Raw genomic sequence first — 27,017 nt, forward strand, 5'->3', positions numbered from 1 at the left:
ATTTCTGTTTTTTTGAACAATGCTAATTTATTTCAGTCCCTCACTCACTGTATGCTTCCATCTTCATTATTTTGTGGAAATATCTTGTTGCATCATCTGTGAAGACAGGCACAAAGTACTTACTTAGCTTCTCTGCCATTTTTCTATCTTCCATCATTTATTCTGATTCTGCCTGTTATGGACCCACATTTGTCTTTGCTAATCCTTTCATTTTTGCACACTTACAGAATCTTGTACATTTTAAGTCTTTTGCAAGTTTAAATTCATTTTCTGTTCTCTCTCTTAATTTCTTGGTTCAACTTTGCTGAATTCTAAAATTCTTTCCAACTTCAATTGATAAGCTGCCTCCCTAAATCTAATGTGTCTTCACCTTCTCTTGTTAGCTATATTCTCATATTTTCTGTTGGGTAATTTTCATTTTTCTTTTAATGATCATTCACCACTCCCTACGTAGCACAGGTGGGTGTTCCACATGGTTGAGATGCCCAACCATGTCTTAAGCTTACTTTCAACTACAGACATCAAACTAGACACTAGAAAATAGACGGTAAAATATTCATCAATCAGATCCAATGAATCTTGCTCTTAACAAATCTGATATTTACACTACATACTCACTGACTAGTCAATTTTAAACTTTACTTTGTCACTTTTTTTAAATGTTGAAACGTGCTGATTCTCACCTTCTGCCTGTGTGAAAGAGCTGAGTGTCCACATATAAGTCAGTGTAACTCCCCCTCTTCCTGCTCACTGGTAGGGGTTGAAACCATAAAATCTTGTTGAGAGATCCATGTCCTATCCTTAATGACTAGCTTATACACCTGCCCTTGCCTCACCCTCCCATATTTGGTTTTACAATCTCTATGCTCTCTACTCATTAGCAGTCTATATCTTATTCTATGTGAAGTCCATCATACAACTGTTCATAATTTACCACAAAAGACTTTTTGGCCGTCAAATCTGTACTAGTTCTTTATAGAGCGATTCGTTTGGTCACAATTTCATGATCATTTCTCATCAGTGCAATTAATTTTCAAATGATTTATTCCATTTCCTTTGGAAGACCACTATTAAAACTGTACCCATCATCTGATATTTCAAATCCTGATCATTTGTTGCATAACTAACTCTTTCCAACACCTAAAGGGTCAAAAAATTTAAGGTGACATGAGGGAAATCTTATTACTCAACAAATGATTAGGATTTGAAGTATCAGGTGGTGTATACAGTTTTAATAGTGGCCTTCAGAAGGTCAGAGTCTTTCTAATAATCATCCAGCTACTTCAGTTTGTATTTATGTCAAACTAGAAAGGAATAATTTTGAAATAGTTATCTTGCCCATAGTACAAAAGCCTAGTCACATTAGATAACGATGCACACAGCAACCTTTAATATTTTGAAATATCAATCTTCCTATTTTGATTCTTAGCTGCTGCTTGAAGGTGATATGAATGCTTGGGTGGGAGGGTGTGGTATACAGTTTATATTTTGGTATTGTCAGACACAGCATCACAAAGATAAACATATCCACAGGTAAGTTTCCTTGCATTGATATGATTTCCGTTTTCCATGTTTTTAGCTTCTATAATTTGTTAACTGCTTTGGCTTGCAAGGAAAGACCACTTTCTCCAGGAGTTGCATGTAAAATGTAAATCAAGATCCAAGAGATACAGAATAATGCTGGGTCAAGTAGTACCAAGAGAAAGAATAGTAATTCTGCAGTAGATTTGCTGGTAACCCTATGTGGTTTGACTGTGATTTATTCGGAACACCAAGAGTGTTTAAATTGAGCTAAATATTTATTCATTTGTGTGTTGTTTAATAGCTTTAATCGCCTGGATTTACCGCCTTACAAAAGCTATGAACAGTTGAAAGAGAAACTGCTTTTTGCAATCGAAGAAACTGAAGGATTTGGGCAGGAATAGAAGCAGCACATGTTCTTGATGACATCAAGTAACTCTGTCCTATCCAACCGTCTACAGTTGCACAGATGCCTACTGTTGTATATAAGCTATTTGCCTAGAGAAGTAATTCACTTCTGGAATCCTATAGAACTGAGCTGCTTTCCTTCCTGAATCATTATGCAAATTTGTCTTGAACCATACATAGTATTTTACATACCTGTGTTTTCCCTTAAAATGAGTGTCTTGGAGAAAACAGTTTAGCTGCTTTCTGAAACATGATTTTTTTTTTTAAAAAAAACCAGGAACAGCTAGAATATCAATGGCTCTAGTTTTATAGAGCTTAATTGAGATTTGGTAGGTGTGCTATTAGGCCCCCTTAGTGTAAAGTTGCATCTTCCAGAAGAAAACACATGCCCTATAAATCAGTTTCCACTGATGTAACAAATCTGCCAGGGTTATTTCTCGCATGGCTTTCACTAAAGTATTTAAGGCTAATGCCAAACACACTCAAATATCTAGAATTAATGCTGCTGGCTTGTTGAGATCATAGAATGTGTAAATGCTGACATGAGGTTTTCTTTTACTTTCTTGTGTTATTGCTGTTTATGTATGTCTCGTGTATAGCAGACTAAAAAAAAGGAAAGCAAAAGTACTGGGTAGTACCCCAAAATACAAATGTAATTTTATAAACAAGAAGCTAATGTGGACAATTTAAGTAATTATGCAAAATATTACCTCCTGCTGCTTTTATGTTCAGCCTTTTACAGTTACATTTAATCAATCAGGAATAAAAATAAATAAATTTTGCACATTAAGGAATGTTGTGTAATTGGTTTCCTCATTGCGATGTTATACATGCTTTTTTAATGGCTATTGTGTAAATTGCATTCTATACATAGGTTTGACTTTTTTTGTCTTTCAAATATAATTTCTAATAGGTCTTCATTCTTGCTAGAAATATCATGGTTTATTTTTTCTCAAATGCAGAAGTTTCAAAACATGTAATAAAATGATTTTAAAATAGTCTCACCAGTATTGAGGGCATTTACTTAATTACATGTAACAAAAATATATTTAAAAATAATTGTGAATTATATGGAACTGCAACTTCTAACACACCGTGCTTCCATGCAGTAAATGGGGAGATATGGACATTTGAAATGTAATGTTTGTAATGCTTTAAATTTAAACATTGTAAATTCCATTAAAGTTTTTAATTTGTAAAAATTTTGTAAATACTTGTTTGGTCAATTTTTCAAAAAAAATTGTTGTAAACAAAAGTAATCAGTTGGTGCCATTACCCAACTAAGTGGTCGCTACTCTAATAGATCAATATTACCACTTATTTATCTTCTGTTGGGTGCTCTCAATAAAATTCTCTTTTAAACCTGACTAGTAATTGCAGGTAGGAAAATTGAATAATAAAATGACAGTGATTTCTTCCTGACTTTTTCTGTGTATTTATTTTATTTTTGTTCTGAAAGCTGTTATAAAAGAATAGTTACAGATCCACAATGAACTTTAAAATAATAAAATGAATCACCAATGGTCCCTTCCATTTTATCTCAAGTGTTGGATACATCGTTTCATAAGATTTTTTTTTGTTGGAAATCCGAGTATTGAAAGTGCATCTCTGCACAAGACAATGAAATAGTGTGATTATTTTTTTCTTTTGGTATGGTCAGATTTCCAGTGGAAATGGGCCTTGTACATTCTTTTTCTATTGAGGCAACAAGCTGGAGCTGAATAGCTTTGCAATTTTATTTGTCTTTTTTGCTCATTGAGTTACTGACTGCACAAATTGGGTGTTTTACAGATTGCACAGGATATACATGATATTAACATTTTTATTTGCTTAATGCTATGTCAGGCCTGTACAACTTCATGTAGGATTCTTCTTATGATTATAAACAATACCAAAAAAAAACCTTTAAGTTTATTGATCTGGGAAATCAATTGACTTATTTTTCAATATTAAACAAAATACTGGCTGTATTAATGAACCTGATTGTTCTGAGATAGTGCTCAATGCTGTTTGCTGATCAATTTCAGTAATTCGTTAGCTTCTTTTTGAACCTAAAAAGAGAAGATAACTGATTATCCACAACTTTTGCAAAAAAAAACTCCTACACCAAATGACCAAATAAATAAGTTGTGTGTCGGAAGCTTATATTTAATGTTTCAGCACAGTACACCAAGAAGTAATATTATAGAAATATGTATAACTTATGCAAATCAATTTAGTCACAAGGTTGTTGAGCGCTGAGCCATTAGATAGTATAGCTCCTGGAGCCAGCATTGAGCTTCACTGTTCACCACAGGAGCACAATGGATATTTCCACTAAGTAGTGTAAAGCTGTGAACAGAACCGCTCTGTTCCACAAAGGGGTCAGCCTATCTATATTTGGTCTCCCCATTTATAGAGGTACCATTGTGAACAGCATACTGAAGTGGAAATAAAATTATTTTCACTTGAAGTATTGGTGGTCTTGGGTCATGAGAAAGTAGATGGTACATAAGAACTAGGAGCAGGAGTAGGCCATCCGGCTCCTTGAGCCTGCCCCGCCATTCAATAAGATCATGGCTGATCTTTTTGAGACTCAGCTCCACTTACCTGCCCGCACACCATAACCCTTAATTCCTTTACTGTACAAAAATTTATCTAGCCTTGCCTTAAACACATTCAGCGAGGTAGCTTCAACTGCTTCACTGGGCAGGAAATTCCACAGATTCACAACCCCTTGGCTGAAGAAGTTCCTCCTGACCTCAGTCCTATATCTGCTGCCCTTTATTTTGAGGTTATGCCCCCTAGTCCTAGTTTCACCTGCTAGTGGAAACAACCTCCCTGCCTCCACCTTATCTAGTCCCTTCATAATCTTCCCCTCATTCTTCTGAATTCCAATGAGTATAATCTCAGCCTACTCAGTATCGCCTCATAATCCAATCCTCTTAACTCTGGAATTAACCGAGTGAATCTCCTCTGTACCCCCTCCAGTGCTAGTATATCCCTTCTCAAGTAAGGAAGCCAAAACTGCACACAGTACTCCAGGTGTGGCCTCACCAGGACCCTATACAGCTGCAGCATAGCCTCCCTGTTTTTAAACTCCATCCCTCTAGCAATGGCAGACAAAATTCCATTTGCGTTTTTAACTACCTGCTGCACCTGCATTCCTACTTTTAGTGATTCATGCACAAGGACACCCAAGTCCTTCTGCACAGCAGCGTGCTGCAATTTTTTACCATTTAAAACATAGTCCATTTTGCTGTTATTCCTACCAAAATGGATGACCTCACACTTGTCAACATTGTACTCCATCTGCCAGACCTTTGCCCACTCACTTAGACTATCAGTGTCTTCTGCACACTTTGCTCTACCACTCATCTTAGGGTCATCTGCAAATTTTGACACACCACACTTAATCCCCAACTCCAAATCATCTATGTAAATTGTAAACAATTGCGGTCCCAACATTGATCCCTGAGGCACACCACTAGCCACTGACCGCCAACCAGAAAAACACCCAATTACCCCTACTCTTTGTTTTCTACTAGTCAACCAGTCCTCCATCCATGCCAATACATTACCTGTAATACCGTGCAACTTTATCTTATATAGCAGCCTTTGGTGTGGCCCCTTATCAAATGCCTCCTGGAAGTCCAGATACACTACATCCACAGGTTCCCCATTGTCCACCATTGCAAGTAACGTCTTCAAAGAATTCCACCAAATTAGTTAAACATTGACCTACCCTTCATGAACCCATGCTAGGTGTTCCCAATGGGAGAATTTGTATCCAGATGTGTTGCTATTTCTTCCTTAATGATAGATTCAAGCATTTTCCTGACTACCAAAGCTAAGCTAACTGACCTATAGTTACCTGCTTTTTGTCTACGTCCTTTTTTAGAACAGTGGCGTCACATTGGCTGTTTTCTAATCTGCGGGAACCACCCCAGAGTCCAGTGAATTTTGATACATAATTACTAGTGCATTTGCTATTTTCCCCATCACCTCTTTTAGTACCCTGGGATTCATTTCATCAGGGCCAGGAGACTTGTCTACCTTTAGCCCCATTAGCTTACCCAGCACTGCCTCCTTACATCTACATTTGCATGGTCCAGTACCCTAAGGAAGGGGGAAGAGGTGTTAGAGGTGACTTAAGGGTGGTCTAATAAAAGACACTTCTTGGAAGTCACGTGGCTTAAGTTACTTCCCTGGCTTTGTTTTTTGGAGATCACGTGTCTGATTTACAGTTGTCAGCAGTTTTTTCTGCTTTGGATATGGTTTAAAATTCAATTGGGGTACAGCCTTCTAAGAGTGAGAGAAGTTACCCAGCTGGGTAAAGCACTGAAACATATATTGTCCCCAGTGGAGCAACAGTGTACTCTCAAACATTGGCACTAATACCTGCGAACCACACTCAGTGGAAATCCTCACAAAGACAAAGGGAAGACATGTCAGAGCACTGGTATGACAAAACAGTTATTGGAACAGATGCAATAGAGAAACTGGGAGAATGTAATGGAGTCTTGACAGGAAGCAGAATGAATGCAGGTGTAGTTGAGGTAGCTGTGGCAGTCCAACATTAATAAATAGCATACCTTCAGAATCAAAAACTTAAGTCAGATACACCACAGGTAAAAGTGAGGGAACGATGCAATTTGGAAACAAAGTCAATGAAATTTTCCAGTTCATGGCAGGAATAAGGAGGCAGCATCAATAGTCAGCAATGTATCAAAAAAAATGGAGAGAGGCATAACTTGGGGCCCAGGCAGATATCTGCAACAATGGTTTTTATTTGCAGGACAGATTCAGCTACAAGGAAGGGGTTGCTGGTGACTGGGGTCTGATTAGGCCTCTAAGACTATTCCGATGGTGAATGCAAGTGTGGAAAGATTGGGCATTCATATTGAAGAGGAAACAGGGCCAGCAAACTGAAACCTGTTGCAGTGATGTAGAATGTCAAAACAGACCGTACAAGGGGAGGAACAATACAGTCAAAATAGGAAGAAATAAGTGGGCCAAAACAATGAGTCGACCAGGACAATCTTATTATTGGATGTTGGGGAGAATGTAGAAGTACACAGTTCAGAGTTAAAGTACATTGAGATTGGAAGCATTAGAAAGACCTTCAGAAGTGATGAAGGAAAGATTATAGTGTATAGTAATGTCACTGGACATTAATCAGAAGGCCCAGGCTAATGATCTGGGGAAATGGGTTCAAGAACATTTTGCAAAGGTCGAAACACTGAATTATCATTTGCATAATCTAGTGTTTTGTTATTGATGCTGTTCAGTGTGAGAGTATACTTTCCATTATAGAATTAACTGTGTTGGTTGAACTAGTTATAGGGTTGACACTCCATCAGTGAATAAGCAAGATTCGGCTTTACGTCAGAAATGTCACAACACAATCATAAAGTCAAAAAAAAAGGCTACAAAGTAGGATCAAGAATGAACTTAAGACTCTAATCAGTGATGAGAGGCATTTTTCTTGAAGGGTTACGTTAGTGAAATTTTTTGGCAAAATCTACATTGTTTGGATAAGGTCTGTCACTTGAGCTTTCTGCAATTACATAAAGTAGGTGTGCTGAGAAAGCCTGTGGCTCGGCTTGATGAAATTGGATCCTTAAAGCAATCACTGTCTTGAAAGTACTGTGGAAAAACAGTTTGCTTTGATGGAGACACTAATATTTCTTTCTTATATTTTTTCATGTATTGGCACTATTTTTCACATTCTGGAAACTAGTACAGTGATGAGATTCCAATAATTACATTAACATTTCTATTCTTTCAGGTTTCGGAAATAAGCTAATAATGTCTTCCCAGTTGCAGCTACTTTCTTAAACTAAGACTGTAGCTGCTCACTTTACCTAGGTTGAGACTAAGCAAAATTAATTGTATCCCATCAGTAACAAAAGTATTTGGAAGTAAGATAAAATTGCATGAATGGGCTTACCTGCTTGTCTTCTTCATTACGTGCTGGATAGTCTCTTGCTTTGGTCAGCCATAACAGAGCCAGCTTCTCATTTTTTAATTTCATGTAAGTTTTACCCATCATTAGTAAGTTTTTACTGTAGAAATTTGGATCAGCTGGAAGCAAAACACACACTAAACTTAAAGTTGCTACACTTTAAAGAGCAATTTACGGTTCTCTGCTCATGCCCCATTGTATAAAACAAACATTATTGACAAAATCATGAACGCTCATTTTTTGGTCTGTATTCAGTTATCTTGCAAACTTTGAAATTATGCTGATTTAAACACTAGGAAAGTAATGGGTATAGTACCAACGATATAATTTACAAAGTTTAATACAACATGCAAATAAAATACATTTATTATGCAGTATTTAATAGTTTGACCACATACAATTTTGTACAACTGAATGAATTAGGCTTGTTGAGCTCCTACCTTGCTCAGCCTTGTTAAAATATTGGAGAGCCTGAAACAAAAAAGACTCTATTTTAGTATCTTATATAATGTACTTCAATCGGTAACATTTGCACCTCACAAGTGCCAGGCAATAATCATTTCCCCTTGACAATATAATGGCATTACCATTGCTGAATCCTCCACCAACAACCTCCTTGGGGTTACCATCATCCAGATGTTACACCGGACTGTACTTAAAAATACTACAAGTATAAGAGAACGCTGCAAGAAGTAACTCCCCTCGCAACCTCTAAAGACCCTGCACCATCAACAAGGCACACATCAATATACTGGAATACTTCCTTGGATGAAATGCAGCTCTAAACACGAAGTTCAGCAGGTTGAAATATGTTGGCATCCCATCTGCCATCTTAAATGTTCACTCCTTTCACTGTCAAAGCAGTGTATCAGTTCCGTACTATTACACAAAATGCACTGCAGTAACTTATTCCTTTGACAACACCTTCCAAAACTGCAATCTCTACCTGCTGGAGGACAAGGGCAACAGATGAAAGGGAATACCACCACCTGCAAGTTCCCTTGGAAGTTATACACCATCCCAACTTGAAACTACATCATGGTTCTTTCAGTCACTGGGTCAGAAACTTGGAACTTTTCTTTGCACCATTGATGTAACTACATAAGATGAACTGCTGCATTTCAAGAAAGCAGTTCACCACCATCTTATTGATGGTAGTTAGGAATGAGCAGCAAATGCTGGTCTTTTAAATGACACCCCATTTAAAAGAAATTGCAAAATATGAAAAGTTAGCAATGGATTCAATATTTCTAATAGAAACATCGTAAAACAGAGACAGATTAGCACTTCTGTGGAATGACAAAAATATTTTTAATCATTAATCTATAAAGTATATTTCATGGCTCTGTCATCCGAAAGTATTTTGTTACCAACAAAGGACCCTTAAGAAACAACAGCAGCTAATTTGCACACAGTAAGATCACACACATCGAACTTCAGTAGGGACCAAATAATTCACTTTCAGTGATGTTGGTTCAGTCATTAAAAATTGGCCAGGCCATTGAAGAGAATTCCCTAATTCATCTTCAAATTAACAGCATGAGAACTTTTACACCTAACAGTGGACAGATTCTTGTTTAACATTTTATCGTACAGTGTATTATTCCCTCAGTACTTCCCTAGTGGGCTGGTCTAGACTTTGTGTTTAAATCTCTGGAGTGAGTCTCAACTTTTGACTCAGGCGAGATTGCTACCAACTGAGCCATGACTGACGAATGAGGAGTCACCTTAAAGACTATGCTTTAAGGGTTAAGAAAGACATGTTGATAAAGTCATTGATGGCTTCCGTTCCTAAATGCAACAGAAAGCCAATTTTAAATAACACTGCTCATCAGATGTTGACATTATGTAATATGTAAACACTTTGCTTCAGCACACCACTGCTGCATTACTTTATCTGCTATGTTGTACTGATTAATCCCAAGTCCATCTGTATTATGACTATTTTCCCTGTGGTCATTGCTATTCCTCGAATGTAGCTTGTCCTTTAATTAGGATCATGACCCAACAGAAAATATTTAAAATGAACATTGAAATTCTCAGATTTGATCTGATCTGGTCAAATACTTGTGTTATTACTGTGTATAAATTAGCTGTTATTTCTCATGAATTCTTTGTTGGTTACAAAATACTTTAAGATGTCATGGAGTCATGAAAGACAATTTATAGATTAATGACTAAACTGTTTTTGTCATTCTAGAGAAGTGTTAAGCTGTCTCTGTCATTTTGATGCTTCCACTAAAAATGCTGAACACATTCACCCCACAGTTCTTTTCAATAGCGGCTGTTTTACTGTATTGATCATGTGGCACAGTAGGTAATGTTCCTCTCTTTAAGCCTGAGCTTTGGGTTCGAGTCCTACTCCAGGATATGAAGGACATAGAAGGTGCATTCATGACATGGCTAAACAGGTAATTATCAACTTTTAAATTTTTCCAATCACAATGGCAGGCAGTAAGAGAAAAGAATGTTCTTTTCAGCCATGCTTGATGTGGATTAGAGACCCTCAAGATATAACCTCTGGTGACAGACTAGTGTCCTGTTTCAGAAGAAACTAGTAGCCACATAAACATAGATAAACACAGGCAAGCATGTGGCTGGTGAAATTTATCAGAGGAAAGTGTCAAATGTTACATTTTGGATGGAAGGGCTGAAAATATGAACTAAACAGTACCAATTTAAATGTGATGGTGGAGCAAGGAGAGTTAGGGTTGGATGGCCACAATTCTTAGAGGGTGGCAAGACATGTTGAGCAGATGATTAGAAACTGATACTCAATTTCTGTTGTTGTTAGTAGAAGCACAGAACATAATACCAGAAACTTACGTCTTTATAAAATAATTGTCCTCAGCTGGAGTACCCTGTTGAATTTTGGATACCACTTTGAGAACAACATCAAGTTTACATGGAGAAGAAAATTAGGAGCACAGGTGGGCCATGTGTCGTTCAATAGAATCATGGCTGATACAATGTGGAATTTACTCCATTTTCCTCCCTGTCCTCCATAACCCTGGAATCCCCTGTAACCCAGCACCATCTCCGTAGCTAGCTGGGGGAGAGAATTCCAAACACTAACAACACTTTAAAAGAGGGAATTCCTCCTCATCTCATACAGGAGAACTCTTATTTTGAAACCATGCCCCAGTTCTCGACTTATCCACTGTGGGAGGTATACTCTCAGCCCCTAAGGATCTTATGTGTTTCAATAAGATCACTACTCGTGCTTCTAAAATCTAGTGAGTACATGCCCAAATATTAATTTATTAGAATGATACCAGGGATACAGATTTTGGTTATGTGGGGCAGAGTGGGGAAGCTGGGATTGCTCTTCTTAGAGTAGAGAAGCTTCAGAGGAAATTAAATCAGAGGTCATCAAAAACATGAATGTATTCGACACAGTAGGAAAATTGTTTCCAGTGGCTTAAGCACTTGTAAATAAGGGCCACAGATTTAAGATAATCAGCAAAAGAAGAAGAAGTGATGTGAGGAAACTTTTTTAAAAAAACATTGTGAGTTGTTGTGATTTAGTATCTAACAAAGTTAGGGAAGCTGTTTCAGTGGTAACTTTCAGAAGGCTAAATACTTGAAGGAAAGTTCTGTGCAGCTACAGAAAAGGAACAAGCAAGTGGATTCATAAACGTGCTGCACCAAACAGCCAGCAAAGGAATAATAAGCCAAATGTCATCCTCCTGTGCTTTATCATTCTGCAATTTCATCTTTACAAACCCCGATTATAGATTCTCCTGTAAGTGAAAATAACTTTTCTATATTTGCCCAACCAAACCTCATCATAATTTTCAAGACACCAGTTCATCTCAGTTTCCTTTCCTCTACAGAGAAGAGATCCAGTCTATCCTATTTTTTCCTGACAGTAAAATCCACATTTCTTCCCAAGAAAACAATGAAGGAAAAGTTTGCAGAAACCTGAAGTTGGAGATGAAGATATTCTCATAAATTTTGTTATTACTTTGAGTACCTAAAGCACAAAAAAAGCTCAATGATTTAAGATGACAAAACCGATCATCAACATTTGTAAGAAGTTTAAAGATTAGCTTTGACTTAAGAGACTAAGCCAATGGACAACAAAATGACGAAGCTTTAAATGTTTTTGAACTAGGAGAACAAGAGCTTACAATGCTTCTGTTGACACAAAATAACATAGGAAATACAGACTGCTGTGAGTCCAAGCTCTTGTTCAGCAGTGATTGGGAAGGGATTGAGAAGGAACAACTTAATTAAGGGCTGTAAGTTTCTAGAATATGAGTGCAATTTGAATTATTTTTCCTTCGGCAAATATAAATATGGCCTGAATAAGCAGAGGCCATTATAAGAAGCAGCAGAAAGCACAATAGCACAAAGAGGTGGAATGAAGAAATCACGTGCACAATGCCTTCCCATTTCTGTAATCCTAACCTCAGCTCTGTCACACTAAAGAAAGAACACTCAGAGTATCACTAGATATTTTATCCACTAATATCATTTTCAGAGCATTGCATTGTTCTTATCTGGGTCACAGGATGTGGGTGTCACTGGCTAGGCCAGCATTTATTGCCATTAAGTAGTCTGGGAACAGCATTCCACTGTATTTGTGACTCAAAAAGAGCAAAATTTGAAGGAAACATAAGCTGTAACCAAAAGGGAATTTTTGCAAAAGACCATTACAAATAAATGTTTGCAATTTCACACTGACCTGCAAAAAATACTGAGTTATTATATTTAAATTACCTCTTCATAAGAGGAGCTTGGTGGGGTGGCAAAGAACATAGCTGCTATTTTCTGTTGGACCCAGGGCAATTCTGCAAATGTAAAACACCTTGAGAGAAATAAATGAGAATGAATAAAACTTTCAACTACATCTCTGTAATATGAGGCATTTTGACACCATCTTTGATTTGACACCATTAATGGGTTACAAACAATATTCAATTTGCTTGTTGTCCAGTATAATATCAAATGTAAGAACAGTGATGTAGAATCAGAGTCAATGCAGGTCAATATAATAGATATTTTAACTGCTTCTCTCCCAACCCAAGTTGCAGAATACTGCGCTGATTACACTCAATAGCAGAGTTATCCATTAGTATTCAGCCGACTGATCTATCAATTTCTAACTAGATTGGTGCACGGAAGGTAACTGCAAATAAAACAAGAGATGAAACAATTTAACTTAGTCATATGCTCTTTAATTGATGATACAACAAAATTTTTAAAAGCAGCAATGTGAGACATTTGAGATTCCATTGTTTAAATTTATAAAAGGTATTAAAATTCATCAATGTTAGACTAAGTCTAAGTAAATAGAACTGCCCAAAATGATAAAGTTCCTACCATAATCCCATTAAATGAATTGATGTTGCATCTTTGGGATTAAGCTCAATAGCTTTCTGAAAGATAAGAGAAGTTTTTCAAATAATTTCCTATCATCAAGATTTTATTTCTTCCATTTATAAAAGTGTATTTCAGAAAGTCACCACAGAAGAAGTGACCCTTGGTTTTATTAAAAGCTGTTTCTCAATTTAATCTGCTGTTTACAGAATCACAGAATTGTTACAGCACAGAAAGAGCCCATTTGGTCCTTCATGTCTGCACTAGCTTACTAAATAAACAACTTTTCCAAGTGCCATTCTCCCACCTTCTCCCTGTCACTCTGTACATTCTTCCTTTCCAGATGACAATCTAATTCCCACTTCTCCTGCTTCATATTCTACAGCTAAATCTGCATCCTCCTTTCACCTAATTAAGGAGGCATTAAGTTCTAATTACTGTCCATTCTCTAACCCCAAATTATCCTGAAAATGACATTTACTGCCAGGGTGCAAAGGCCACGGAACATTGACCCGCACCTATTATTCTTTAACTCAGCTCACCAATGGACATGCATTTGAGCACAAGTGATAAAACAAACACAGAAATTGCTGGAGAAATTCAGCAGGTCTGCAGCATCTGTGGAGAGAAAGCAAAGTTAACGTTTCAAATCTAGTGATCCTTCTTCAGACATAAACTTTTCCTTTCCAAACTTGTGAAGAAGTTCTTAATTAAACCACACACACACCAATTCTGCATTCCTCTTCTAGTTCTAAATACTTTGTATCTCGAAATATTGAGCTACCAAATCAATTGAAGTCATGGTTCTGTCGACAATACACCATTTCCCTTCAGTTTTCTTATTCTTATGTTTTATGTATTCATAGCTAAACAATGCAATGCTAACTCACTCATATTACTCAAAGGCTTTTCCTTTTTATTTTCCCCCACTTTCTTTTATTCCCCCTTTTTAAATTAGCTTTTTAAACTATTTTGACACTTCACAGCATTTATTCCTAATTCCTTCCCAAGTTACCCCTAATTAGGTTTCTCAATTTTACCTTTACTAGCAACAGAATGACTTTTTACGAAAGGAAAACCATGTAAATAAATGTGGTGATATTGTAAAATTTCGCATTTACCTCAAAATGTTCTTTAATAACATAAGCATTTGCAATTTTAGCCTTGATACCCTCGTAGTCTCCAACATCACTGATGCATATAGCATACCACTGCAGAGATTAAAAGAAAATTAAGATCACAAGCAGGTAGAAACTTCAAAACGAGAACATGGCAAATAAATATGCATTACCTTATGAGCTGCAAAGCTCAATTCATTTTTCTCCAGCGATTTTCCAGCAAAATCCAAAGCCTCATATGTCAGCTGTTTCTTCCTTTCCACAGAAGTGCTTTCCAACTGTGCCAAATCTCGTGATGCACGAGCTAGGCGCCACAGAAGCTCACCATTTGTACTAGATAAAATAAGGAATTCAACTTGTCTATTTTAAACAAACAAGTTTCCTTCTTCCAACATTTTTTTTCCTTATGACTTTAATTCAGGACCATATTCTAAATGGGAAAACCCAAATTAACTATTCTGAGGCCAACACTAATGTTGCATCTCATTACAGTACATGGACTTGGGTTAAGTTGGCCCACAATCAAAAGACATTGGATGAACGTTGAAAGACAACATAAAATAGGGAGTGCAGGAGCAGACAGACCTGGGTGTATATGTGCACAGATCATTGAAGGTAGCAGGACAGGTGGAGAACAGTTTATAAGGCATACAATTATTAATAGGGGCATACAATTTAACAGCAAGGAGGTGATATTCAACTTATTCAAGACACTTGTCAGATTTCAGTTTGATCATTAAGCAGTATGGGCACCACATTATAAGAAAGATGTGAATGCATTGGAGAGACTAAAGACCCAATTTACAAGATCAGTTCCATGAATTAGAAACTTCAATTATGAGTATAGTTTGAGGAAATTGGGGTGTTCTCCAAGGAGAGAAGACTGAGAGGTGATTTGATAATGTTTTCAAATCATGAGCAGACTGGCCAGAGTAGATAGGGACAAGCTGTTCCCACACGGAGAAGAAACAATGAGAGGGGGAAGGATTAAAGTGATGTGCAAACAAAGTAAGAGAAAACCTTTTCACACAGTGCGTAGTTAGGGTATTGAATGTACTGCCTGGAAATGTGGTGAAGAGAGGTTCAGTTAAGGCACTCAAGAGATCATTGGTTGATAGTTTAGATAGAAATGGTGTGCTGCAGTAGGAGAAGAGGCAGAAGATTGGCACTAATTAATAAAATCAAGTAATCAAAATTATTTGAACATTCTTGTGTCTAAAGCAGCTACTGTGAAATCATCTTTATCATTCTCATTAACAAATTATTACTCTGTATACTAAACTGTATAATACTACATGTCTAGAACAATTAAATTCTCCTTGAAAATTTGGTGTACAGTTTAATGTTAGAAAAACACATTCAACTGACTTCCACAGTCCAATGCATTGCAGTAGTCCTTTGTGTGGGAATTATAAATGAAATAGCATTCACAAAGATACTCAATTCAGATTTTTTTGAGTTTTCTAAATGCAGAATAAATGCTGTACCACTTGAATAAACGACTTCTGATTATATGAGAAACAAAAACAGAAATTGCTGGAATATCTGACCAGGTCTGGCAAAACTGGGGTTCTGAAGAAGGGTCACTGCATCCAAAACATTAATTCTGATTTCTCTCCACAGGTGCTGCCAGACTGCTGAGCTTTTCAAACAATTACTGTTTTTGCTTCAGATTTCCACCATTCGCAGTTCTTTTGGTTGTCTGAGAACATATGTACGTCTTATAAATACACAGCTAATACTAGGCTTTAAGGATATAAGAACAAACAAATTTGAATAAGTAACTTAATCCAGCCAGGTCCCTTCAGAATTCTGACTACTTTTCATTTTGCTGTACTCATGTTCTTGCAAAGACACAGATTAATCCCAACTCTTTCCAAAAGCGTCAAATAGATCAGCATAGATTTTGAAATAATAACAAAATCTTTGAAATACTTGGCAGTTCTGCAGATTCTGTGATAAAAGAATAGGAATTAACTTTTCAGGTTGATGGATTTTTATCAGAACTGGGAAAAGTTAGAGGTGCAATAGATTTTAAGCAAACAAAGGTGGATGATGGTGGAAAAGGAATAAAATGTGTGTCGCGCAGTGGAAGATAGCAGCTATTAAATGGTAAATGGGTTGATATTGCAAGGAAAGTAGGAATGGTAATGGAACAATGAAAAAACAATGGAAGTGTCTAGAAGAGCTACATATGGCAGGATTATAACAGTTTCTGTCCAAAAGAAAACATTAAAAAGCAAAAACCTGCAAAGAAAAAGAAAGTGGGGGCAGTGGTTGTAATTTGAAATTGTAATTCCTATCTGTGAATCCAAAAGTCTACAAAATGCCAAATTGACAGATAAGATACCACTCCTCAAATTTACACTGAGCTTCACTGGAACAGTGTAAGAGGTTGAGGTCAGAATGGGGGCAAGATGGAGAATTAAAATGACAGGCAAATGAAAGTTTTTTGTTTACTCATTCATGGGAAGTGGGCTGTCCTGACCGGGTCAGGCTTTACTGCCCACCCCTAATTGCCCTGAAGAAGGTGATGGTGAACTGCCTTCTTGAGCCACTGCAGTCCGATTGGTATAGACAGACCCACAATATCATTAGGGAGAAAGTTCCAGAATTTTGATCCAGCAACACTGAAGAAACAGTGATATATTTCCAAATCAGGGTGGTATGTGGTTTGAAGGGGAATTTGCAAGTGGTGGTGTTCACTGCTGCTTTTGTGCTCCTAGATAGCAGTGATTACAGGTTTAAAGATAGTGACTAAAGAGCCTTAGTGAATGTGTACAGTGCATCTTGTAAATTATGCACGTTGTTGCTACTGTATGTCTGTAGTGGAGGGAGTGAATCAACATTGTGGATGTGGTGCCAATCAACCAAGCTGCTTTGTCTTGAATGGTGTCAAAATTATTGAGTGTTGTTGGAGCTGCACTCATCAAATGAGAAGTATTGTGTCACAATCCTGACTTGTACCTTGTGGATAGGCTTTAGGAAGCCAGGGGGTGATTTACTTGCTGTCGACTTCCTAGCCTCTAACCTGCTCTTGTAGCCACTGTGTTTGTACAGTGGATAGTCTAGTGCAGTTACTGGTCAATGGTAAGCCCGAAGACATTGAGATGCACCCTGTTTGCCTGTTCCTGTGCACAAAATGGTCTGGCAGCTGCAGTGAAAGGGGTCAGTGAGCTCCAGATTGTAGTATTGAGGTGCTGAACTGCATTGAAAGTTAGTGCCATGATGATGTAGTGAGGCTTGCTAATGCTAACCTCCATGATGGAGGGTATGTGCAATTGCTGCCCATGAAGCATGTCCTGAGGTGATGAGAAATGCTAGCTGTGGAGCTGCCTGGTACCTGTTTAGAGTTCATGTCAAGAATTGTCCCCACTGCCTGGGGAAATAGAAACCTGCTTAGAAATGAGGCAAGATTAGGTAATAATGAGATGTTAATGTGTGCAAATGGGGCTCTTACAGCTCATAACTGAGATTCTCATCTTGCTGAAAAAGCCTTGCATGGAAAATCTACCCTTTTCTTCCCCGGCATCAACACTCTTATTTTCCAATCTTGCAATATTTTCCTAACTGACTCACTATTGCGCACTTTGTTCAAGGGCTGGGAAATTTCGAATGATCAACTCTTTCTCCCTACAGATGCTGTTAGACTTGTTAAGCATTACCAATATTTTTCTTGTATATCTGCAATATTCTGTTTTAGTATCAAAATTAGTTTTACTTTGTACTTACATGTGCCAAGAGTCATCAACTCTCAACGTGAAAATGTTATTTTTCAAAAGCATTCACCCTTCTATTGCAAAGAGGTCAACAGAAATTTACCTCTCATAATAACGCACTGACAATAATTAACTCAAATTTATGCATACAACTTGGACTTAAAGTCATTGCAGATAATTAACACAGAAGTTTAATTTGCGCTGAAAATATCCATGGATGATTAAAAAGCACCACTAAAGCACACTCAATTTGCTTCTGCTTAACAGTAAGTGATCCCTCAGCTACCATTTATTCTTTGAGAATTCAAGTTATTAATGGCATTCCACGGGTTACAAGCTCAGTTTAAAGAAACATTAGGCAGGGGACAATGAATGGCATTCAATCAACACAGCTGAATATTTCCAGTACAATTTTGTTGATATATTACCTGTTTTTGTGGTCAATAAGGAGGTGATAAAGTTTTTCCACTTCTCCAGTGCCATAAAGATAGTCAGCCCGGTCTATAATTTCTTCCACTGGAAATCCGAAAAATAATTGCTATCACACAAAACATTGACTTATACATGTAACAATCAAAATTTGCAGATATTTCCGGGAACATTATGCATTTTATCAACTCACAAGACAGAGAAACTCGAGTGGTAAAGCAATTCCGTAGGTTAGTAAAATCTAAGCAATTTTAAGCACAAACATAATTGGGTTTTTTGAAGCAGAATTGTTTACTTGGATTTTAGTAAAGCTTTTGACAAGGTTCCACATGGTAGACTAATTAGTAAAGTTAGGTCACATGGGATTCAGGGTGAGCTTGCCAATTGGATATATAATTGACTTAATGGCAGGAGACAGCTTTTTGGACTGGAGCCCTGTCACTAGCAATGTTCATTGTACATTGAGCATCGTAAGTGGCTCAATACTGTAATACCTGCCCAAGAGTCACAGCACCGCAAAAGACTACAGATGGTTCCTCACTTTGCTAAGATAGCAATAACAATTAGGATAGACATGTCACTGAAATATTGGAGGCTTATTAGATTTCACTTGTGTAGAAAAAAATCCCATGCGAAATACAGAATCTCGACTTTTTAAAAAGGTCTACACATAAAATATTCTTTGTTCTACATAATATTGTGAAAGTAAAAGGTTATATTGAACATGCTAATTTACTAACATTAATGTGCTTTTTAACCTCACTCAGTTTATCCCATCTGATTCCCTGGTTGCATTGATGTGAAACCTAATGTAATACCCATTATCACCAACATGAAAATAGCATCACATCATGAAATATTTTTCTTCAAAATAACACACTGTATGGCAAGAAAGTTATGCTAACCTGCTCGATTTAAACATTAGTTTATTTAATGTGGTATCTGAAAGGTGATGCACAAGCAGCATTGAATTACAACCCATACTCCATTAATGGAAATCAAGTTCTGCTAATCCCAAGGTTGTCACAGAATTTAAAGATTTTATCAAAGTAAACAAAATTCCCCAATTCTTCCCATGAAATCACAGAATGTGTAACATCTATCCATTTCCTTCCTCCCTCCTTATATCCAAGGACGCAGACATACTGTACTCTCAGTTCACAATGTGGTCCCCTCTACACTGGGGAGACAAATGCAGACTGCGTGACTGTTTTGCAGAACACTTAAATTCTGTCTGTAAAAATGACCCTGAGCTTCCAGTTGCTTGCCACTTCAACACACCACCATTTTCCCTGGCCAACATTACTGTCGCAGGCTTGCTGCAGTGCTCTAGCAAGGCCCAATGCAAGCTTGAAGAACAACTTCTCGTTTTTCACTTGGGAACTGTACGGGCTCTGCTCCAGAGGTGTGTAAAAATCTCTGAACATGTTGATTAGAAATTATCCTACCAGTTTTGAAGGGACTCTTGTGGCACAGGGGTAATGTCCCTACTTCTGAGCCAGGAGGCTCAGGTTCAAGTTCCACCTGTTCCAGAGATGTGTGACAGAATTAGAAAATTTGATTAGAACATTAAAATATAAACTATACTAGTTTTGATTGCCCAAGGGATTGAAAGAAGAATTTTCCAGAATACCTCTTTTTTCCCTTATTGCTCCTTGAATTGTATGCCTATTAGGAAATAATATAGCTGAGTGACAGGTATGAAACAGAGCTGAAGTATCTAATCATGATGCTTCAGTAGTCCTGTGCAGGGAGCATACTCAATGAACCAAACTGAGGTAGGAGCTTGCAAAAATGGAGCTTAATGGTTAAAGGCCTGTGCAAAAATCTACAGATCTTGCTACATTAGGTCTGGTTTGACAGAGCATGGCTTAACATATTACCAACACTTCCGACATATTGACTGCAGCATCCACCATTTCTCTTTCAATCCAAAGCAAAGAGCAGAAAAAGTTTAGGAGGTTTGTTACTGCCATCCTCAAAAACAGTAAGGAACCAAAAGACAGAGATTCAAAGTGAATAGTAAAAGAACCAGAGGGAAATTGAAGAGTTTTTTAAAATGAATCACTAAGTTATACGTGGTATCATAGTACTGCATATTTTTTCATGCTTTAAGCTAAGTTGCTTATTTGTATTTGTCCTCATTTATATTCTCACTGGAACAGGGAAGTAGCATAGTATATCATGGGAGACTGGGGATGATACAAGGTAGAGAACAGAATGGGATATGTTAATTGGGTTTGATGAGGTAGCATGAGAGGAGACTTGGGTAAAGCCCACAGACCAGTTGTGCCAAAAATGTCATTCCTAAGTAATTTTATCTACGGTGTCAATCACTCCAATTAGTGGATTTTGCATCTCACATTCCCTAATATCTTTTACAATGGAAGGGACGCGACCTCTATAAATAAGATAGACACATTTATTTCCTCCACATTTTCTGAAGATTTTCCAAAACAGTAACTATGTTCAGCTTTACATAGTTCAGTTGTTGCAACTTGTCTCTGAACAAGCAAGGCCAACTAGGGATTGACAATAAATGCTGGCCCAGATAGCAACAGCCACATCCAGATAACATACAACTCCAACTTCAGTGGGTGATCTCTGAAATATAAACAGAAGATGCTGGAGAAACTTAGTAGATTTGGCAGCATCTTTGAAGATAGAAACAAAATTAATGTTTCAAGTCTAAATTGACTAGTCTTTGGAACTGAGGTTCAGATTAATTGGGCTCCAAAGAAAAGTCATTTCAGACTTGAAATGTTATGTCTGTTTCTTTCTCTACATCCTTTCTTCTCTAGAGCCTCTGACTCAGCTGCTGCTTTTATTGCAAAAGTTGACTCATTTATAGTGGGCTAACATTTACTGACTAATCATAATCAGATAAAGAACAAAAAAATCCAATGCAGGAAGTGAAAGGCATTTTTCAATGTGATGAATTACTTCTCAATTAAGAACAATGATAAAAACTCCAGAATAGCATCACAATTAAAGAATTTATGTAGCAATCCTGAACATAGAAAGATCAATAATTTCTCTTCCTTCTCCTTCTAATTTGCTCAGAAAGGCGGTGGAATGACACATTACAAACTTTAGATTCTCAGTATTTCCCACAGCTGTAAGCTGACAAATGTATTTTAGTTCATGTATTTCCATTTCTAACCAACAGATGGCAGTATTGCAGCACTAGTCAAATTGCTGTCGTCAGAAAAAAGGCAAATAGGGAATCTATAACAGATCAAAGGGCATTTGTGGCAGAGTGGTAGTGTCCCTACTCCTGGACCAGAAGGTCTGAGTTCAGATCTCACCTGCCGTGGAGACGTGTGTCATAACATGTCCAAACAACCTGATAGAAAAAAACTTCAGAATATCAGGTCCTTCAATGCCATCCTACATAGTCATGTTGCAAGTTATACGGCTGTGATCCCAGTCACGTTTTCCCTACCACCTCCAAAACAGAGACATAGTTACCCACTCCCAACACCACCACACCAATTTCTTGGGGGAGACAAAATAAAAGAAAATCCAATGACTAATGTAGGGAGAAAATAACAAATTCCTTACCAACCCTTAAAGCCAGACAACAAGTTTATGGCACTACAATGACTGGGAGTTACCTCCCCTAAGTGCCAACCTACCTTCTATAAAGACCACTCTCAAGAACTCATCCAGCTTTCTGTTAAACGATTGCAGAAAATTCAAACTCACTGCACAAGCCGGCAACATGTTCCATAGAACGACGACTCTCTGTGAAAATAAATAATCTCCTGACAAATAATCTAGTTCTATACCTAAATTCTAGACCTAAGCTGCTTGTTAACCTATCTAACTCAGACAGTCTATCCATGCAGGGCAAATACATTGTTTTTATTGAAATTTAAAATCATTGTCAAATCTCATTGAAGTTTTTGTATTGTTAAAGTCTAAGTTCTCTAATATATAAATGATAAAGGCTTTAAGATAAGGATCAACTGAGTGAGTAGCCATCCAACACAATTCAACTTTAGTGACTAAAGACCCAAAAACAAACAAAATCTTGAGGTAATTAAAGAAGTGCAAGGCCATTCTTGATTCTTTTATCCTGAATGATATTCTTTCCCTTCCCCCCCCAAAACATAATAGAATATAATTGTTGCTGTAAAGATTCCAAAATGTTAAGTAAATTTCATGACTTTACCTGAATGTGCACAAAAATCATTCTTTGAATGAACTTCCTGTTATCAGTTCTAAAATTACACTTAAAAATAAATTAAAATAGTCCACCACAGATCCTGGATGACAATTTATTTACAAGCATTCTGTTTGTCCCATTTCACCTAGAAATGGGGACTTAATTGATTTTAGTAATCCCTAAATTTAAACATATGGAGTGGAACATGGTTGAGACCCACAAACATCAGTCTCCATAATGAAAAAAAATTGTACAAACTCAAATTATTTATTAGCACTACTGTCATCCAGTAAATTGGAGATGGAGCATCGTTTAAGGCAGCGCTCACTGCATACAGTACATTTTAGTGCAAAGTCAATTTATTCAGTAAACAGGGTTTAAACAGCAATGCGTTTGTTGCCACTATAAATGCAGGGGGCACTCTCACAGCCCATGCAGTCGCGGTCCTTTTGACATCACAGTTTGGTGGCCCAGAACTTGTGTAATGGCTTCTTACATCAAACTTATCTCATGAACCAGCCCTAGGCTCCTGAAATAATTACAAAACTGTTGACACAATGGAGCACTCAGAAAGAGCCCACAGTCCCTCACCACACAATTCCAGAGCCATATGGCAAGTCAGGCAGGTCAGCCACCAGTGACAGGGATGGGGTTGGCCAGTGGGATGGCCAAAACTGAGGAAGTGCAAACCAGGATGACAGACAACAAGGGTGGGGACAGCCAACATGACAAGAATGGATAGTGAGTGGCCAACTGGTTGGCCAGTGATGGGGGGAATCAGCCAATGGGATGGCTGGCAACAGGCAGGGATGGACAGTGATGAGGAGGCAGCCAGTAATGGTAAGAATGAACAGTGGGGTAGTGGAAACAAGGGTACGGCCACCAATGATGAGCATGGACAGAGGTGGCTGGCAAGAAGGGGGCAGGCAGCAGATCTGAAAATGTGAAGGAGCAACAACAGGCATACACTGTTTCGGATCCCAGTGCAGCATGGAGGCAGGAGATAAAGCGAGTAAACAACATAAGTTACCTACAGATTGTATTTTTATTTAATAAGTCTTTACAAACTACAATGAACAACTGCTTGTTCATCGTCTGCAAGGCACAATTCGGGTGTGTGATGGGTAATCTTCACTTGCCAGGATAGTAAAACTGCAACAGCTGTGTCAAGAAACTCAACACCTTCAGGAAAACTGGCCTACTGGCACCCAGTTCAACACCTTAATCGTTCACAAAGTCCACCACTGTGATTTCTGTGCGGACCATCTATATATGGTCTATAGCAAAGGATCAGTTCCAACAACACCTCTCAAACCCATATCCTCTACCACGAGAGGGACAAAAGCAGTCAATGCCTAGGAACACCACCATCCGCTGTGTTCCCCTCCAAGCCACATACCATCCTGATGTGAAACTACATCACTATTCCTTCCAACAATCACTGGATCAAAATCCTGGAACTCCCTTCCTAACAGCACAATGAGTGTTACTACTCTCCATGAACTGATGCAGAAGGCAACTCTCCATCCTCTCAAAACCAATTAGGGATAGGCAATAGGGGATGGGTAATAAATGTTGACCCTGCCAATGAAGGCCACATTTTATAATTTAAAAAAACTCCACAACCCTCTAAGATTTCTATGCCCCATAGATTTCAGCCCCATGAGCATTCTTGATTTTAATCACTCCATCATTGTTGACCATGCCATCAGCTCTCCAAACCCTAAACATGAAATTCCCTCCTGGAATCCTTTCAGTTTCAATCTCTTTTTCCACCTTTAGGACACTCCTGATAGCCTACATCTTTAACCAAGCTGTCGGTCAAATCTCATTCTCCTGTCAAACACCTTGGAACATCTTATTATATCAACATTCCTTCATAAATACAAATTACTATTATGTAAGAAGAACTCTGAATCGTTACAACTGACTTCTGAAAACATAATGGTGTCAGCCACAATCCTCAAACTTATTCAAACTAAGTTTCTAAAAGTCATATTCTTGTCTCACTTTGCAAGGTGTGTTGAAACCACACTAAAAATTGAACACCCAGTTTTCAGTCAGGTTATGTTAATTTTCAATAATGCAGTCATGCTCAACTTTCCTTGTTGGTCAATAAACCTAAGAAGGTTTAGAGAATACAGTGATTACAGCACAAGTAGAGGAAGGACTTAGTGCTCTGTAATTAAGAAAGCTGCAACTTAATCTTCTAGCAAAGCTCAACACAAGCAGCAGGAACATCACCTCATCTTCCACCTAGGTACCCCACAGACCTGAGGATTCAAATTGAGTTTGACCACTTCAGAGCATGAACACCTCCCTCCATGTTTGTTAAACAACACCATGACCCCTGGCCCTGTTTTGAATAGGTTGCTTCCAGCATAACCCATTTTCAACTATTCACACACCCCATCTGCACCTATTCAGCGTTTATTTCTTTCCCAGCTTACTATAAGCAACTTTTTTGTCAGTTTCTCCTTTTCTCTCCTTCTGGGTACTGTCTCCATCTATCTGTCTCACTCATTCACCCCACTCCCACACCCATCAACTGCATAATTACCACCAGTTCTGACGAAGGGTCACTGGACTCAAGACATCAGTTGTGTTTTTCTCTCCACAGATGCTGCCAGGCCTGCCGAGTTTCTCCAGCACTTTCTATTTTTGCTTAAACTCTACATTGGAGTTAGAAATTTCAGGGAAGGTGCCCAAAAACGGATGCTGCCAAACTTCTGGACCATAATTTTGAGCAGGCTGGGCATTGAGAGGGACCAATCTGTGATTTTGGTAGGATCAAGGTTATATATTATGGCATTTAGTCTTTGCTTAGAAAGATGGGCCTTATGCAAGAAATGATAAAATGTTCAGAATATATTTAGTTCAAATATTGACTCAAATGTCTAATTAGGCCATACGACCATGAGATATAGGAGAATTAGGCCATTCGGCCCATCGGGTCTGCTCCACCATTCAACATGGCTGATATGTTTCTCAACACCACTCTCTCGTAACCCTTGATCCCTTTACTAATCAAGAATGTATCTATCTATGTCTCAAATACACTCAATGACTTGGCCTCCACTGCAATGAGTTCCACAGATTAGCTACCCTCTGACTGAAGAAATTCCTCTTCATCTCAATTCTAAAGCGTCATACCTTCACTCTAAAGCTGTGAACTCGGGTCTCAGTCTTTCCTACTAGTGGAAACACTTTCTTTATGTCCAGGCAGTCCAGGCCTCTCAGTATTATTGAAGTTTCAATCAGACCCCCTCATCATTCTAAACTCCTTTACAGTGCAGACACAAAGTCCTCAACTGCTTCTCATATGATAAGTCTTTCAACTCCAGGGTCATTCTTGTAAATCTCCTCTGGAACCCCTCCAAAGCCAGCACATCCTTCCTTAGATACAGAGCTCTAAACTGCTCATATTCCAGATGCGGTCTGACCAGAGCCTTATACAGCCTCAGCAGCACATCTCTGCTTTTGTATTCTAGCCCTCTTGAAATGAATGCTCACACTGCATTTGACTTCATAACAGCTAACTAAACCTGTATGTTAATCGTAAGAGAATCCCGAACTAAGATTCCTTAGGCCCTTTGAGCTTCAAATTTCTGGAGCCTTTCCCCATTCAGAAAATAGTCTGCACCTCTATTCTTCCTAACAAAGTGCATAACTTCACTGTTTGCCATATTGTATTCAATCTGCCACTTCTTTGCCCACTCTCCTAGCCTGTCCAAGTCCTTCCCTTCTGCAGCCTACTCCCTTGCTCAACACTACTTGTCCCTTCACTTATCTTTGTGTCATCTGCAAACTGAGCAGCAATGCACTCAGTTCCTTTGTCCAGATCGTTAATATGTAACGAATGGTTGTAGTCCCAACACTGACCCCTACAGACTTCTACGAGTCACCAGCTGCCATCCTGAAAAAGACTTTATTCCCACTCTCCGCCTTCTGCCAGTCAGTTGATTCTTTATCCGTCCCAGTACCTGCCCCTAGCACCATGCGCTCTTATTTAGTGACCCTCTGTGCAACACTTTGTCAAAAGCTTTCTGGAAATCCAAACAGATCATCTCCACTGACTCTCCTTTGTCTAACTTGCTTGTTACCTTCTCAAAGAATTTTAACAGATTTGTCAGGCAAGAAAAAATACATAACCTGAATCATTGCTAGTCTGATTTTCTCATTTACAAAATGAGCAGTTACTTCACAGAGAAAATCATGATGAAAATCTCCAATACTAGGTTTACCTTTTTCATCAGCATGAACTACAAGAAATCCTGGAATGTTTCTGTAAACATCATAACCCAGAAAAGTCAATAATGATAGAGTTAGTCCTCTTCCTAAATTTTTACCACCTCTCAAAACCTAGACATGGAAAAGAA

General features: G+C 38.1%; 2 protein-coding genes across 3 annotated transcripts in view; one reads left to right on the forward strand and one right to left on the reverse strand.

Moving 5' to 3' along the window:
* LOC109914200 (NEDD4-like E3 ubiquitin-protein ligase WWP1) overlaps positions 1–3,351 on the forward strand; it is a 123,403-nt gene extending 120,052 nt beyond the window's left edge. Inside the window, exon 23 of the mRNA XM_048596004.1 lies at positions 1,826–3,351. Coding sequence (XP_048451961.1) covers positions 1,826–1,925 — 100 coding nt within the window. The 3' untranslated portion in view covers positions 1,926–3,351. The remainder of the gene's footprint in view (positions 1–1,825) is intronic.
* On the reverse strand, positions 3,349–27,017 carry rmdn1 (regulator of microtubule dynamics 1). 2 transcript variants are annotated; one of them, XM_048596008.1, is made up of 9 exons: positions 26,883–27,017; positions 18,467–18,554; positions 14,493–14,652; positions 14,323–14,412; positions 13,205–13,260; positions 12,602–12,689; positions 8,317–8,347; positions 7,862–7,995; positions 3,349–3,980 (listed from the first exon to the last, which is right to left on the reverse strand). In XM_048596008.1, the coding sequence occupies exons 5-9, from the start codon at positions 13,213–13,215 to the stop codon at positions 3,930–3,932; spliced, it is 315 nt and encodes a 104-aa protein (XP_048451965.1). In that variant the 5' UTR covers positions 13,216–13,260; positions 14,323–14,412; positions 14,493–14,652; positions 18,467–18,554; positions 26,883–27,017; the 3' UTR covers positions 3,349–3,929. The 2 variants fall into 2 exon arrangements, with proteins under 2 accessions (XP_048451965.1, XP_048451964.1); XM_048596007.1 differs by lacking the exons at positions 13,205–13,260; positions 14,493–14,652 and having other exon boundaries at positions 26,883–27,015.

This window comes from Rhincodon typus, chromosome 4 (assembly GCF_021869965.1).
Source record: "Rhincodon typus isolate 14 chromosome 4, sRhiTyp1.1, whole genome shotgun sequence".
Taxonomy (NCBI): domain Eukaryota; kingdom Metazoa; phylum Chordata; class Chondrichthyes; order Orectolobiformes; family Rhincodontidae; genus Rhincodon; species Rhincodon typus.

What these genes read in the sequence shown, in the direction of transcription:
- rmdn1 (XM_048596007.1), bottom strand. Translation starts at nt 14,408, where the DNA reads ATGCTATATGCATCAGTGATGTTGGAGACTACGAGGGTATCAAGGCTA. An exon ending in TTATTAAAGAACATTTTGAG is followed by an intron (nt 12,690 to 14,322) that starts GTAAATGCGAAA and finishes ATTTCTCTCAAG; the next exon opens with GTGTTTTACATTTGCAGAAT. An exon ending in GTAATGAAGAAGACAAGCAG is followed by an intron (nt 3,981 to 7,861) that starts GTAAGCCCATTC and finishes TTCTCTTTTTAG; the next exon opens with GTTCAAAAAGAAGCTAACGA.